Source organism: Pollachius pollachius, assembly GCF_949987615.1.
Source record: "Pollachius pollachius genome assembly, chromosome: 4".
Classification (NCBI taxonomy): domain Eukaryota; kingdom Metazoa; phylum Chordata; class Actinopteri; order Gadiformes; family Gadidae; genus Pollachius; species Pollachius pollachius.
In genome coordinates, this window is record NC_136937.1 from 5,577,741 (window position 1) to 5,578,978 (window position 1,238).

Consider the following 1,238-nt stretch of genomic DNA (forward strand, 5'->3'; position numbering starts at 1 on the left):
TGCGTTGTTGTTGTTGACGTTTAAACGCATGTGTGCGTGAAGCGACGCGGCCACAGACTGAAAGGACGCTGTCGCGTGGTCGGTCAAACCTCGGGCCACGCCCTAATGCGTCCTCCCACAATGATGCTCTATGAGAGGGACCCCACACACACACACACACACAGTATTTTACGTGCGGAGACCCACAGTAGATTCTGCACACAGGATTGGGGTCATTGGGAACCCCTCTGTCAGTGCCTCTACCTTGAGGCCAGACCTGGAAGCCTTGAGGCCAGACCTTGAGGCCTTGAGACCAGACCCTGAGGCCAGACCTTGAGACCAGCCCACATCGAGCTCAGAGCACTTCTAGCCCGGGAGTTCCGGTTCTCGGTTCTATTTAACAGAGACTAACGCACTGACCCAGGGCGTCAGCCGTCCTCCATGTAATCAACGTCTCGATTCGGCGAATGCATTTATAACCCCATCGGGCGAAGACCTCTTCCTCCTCCACGTCAAGAACACAAGACGAAAGGGAGTGAGGAAGAGGGCCTCCGAAGTCTTCCTCCTCTGACGCTCCGATCAAAGCACACTACTCGGCGACCTGCCGTTTGCGTTTGTTTCTCCTGGCAGCGTTCATGTCCAACGTCTGCGTACAGTCTGAAGATTAGCCCACTTAATCACAGTCCCCAGAAACCCCCGTTTGTACGGCCGGCCCACTTAGGCATCCAGAGCCTGAGTGGGTTTAGCGGTTTGGTACTAACTGACCATGATATCGGTTACGGTGAACTGCCCTGTCCACCATTGATCTGGCTTTGAGGCCAGTCTTCTCTCATTGGTTTGTTTGAGGCTGTTGGTCTGGTCAGTGCCTGGACGTGTACAGGTTCTCCCTGTAGGCGTTGTGTGTGTACATAACAGTTTGCAGAAGGCCCTCTCTGATGGTTTGGATGTGAGGCCGTGAAACCGTTCTAAATTTTTCCAGGACTTTGTTTTAAACCAGTTTTAGGTAAAAGTTAATTGTCAAGGACAGACGCTAGCTAAAGAACAGGTCCCAGATCAACTGAAAGTGAGTTGAAGATTTCACTCCAAAGGTTTTCTTTCAAGGTCATAGTTGGAAGATTCTTTGGCCCTTTTGTGTTGTTGTTAGAAAGGCACATTTTCTGTAATGTTTCCATAAATATACGTCCCAAATCAGTCTCCAAACTCACCTCTGCTGGTGTCAGTGCTCTACAGGACCACACACTATAGAAACGGTTATATAG

At 50.6% G+C, this 1,238-nt stretch overlaps 1 protein-coding gene across 1 annotated transcript in view; it reads left to right on the forward strand.

Annotated features, from left to right (window-relative positions):
• slc38a4 (solute carrier family 38 member 4) overlaps window positions 1–872 on the forward strand; it is a gene marked incomplete at its 3' end in the record, with an annotated part of 16,689 nt that extends 15,817 nt beyond the window's left edge. Inside the window, 1 exon segment of the mRNA XM_079735640.1 lies at window positions 843–872. Coding sequence (XP_079591766.1) covers window positions 843–872 — 30 coding nt within the window.
• Window positions 873–1,238: the final 366 nt, after the last annotated feature.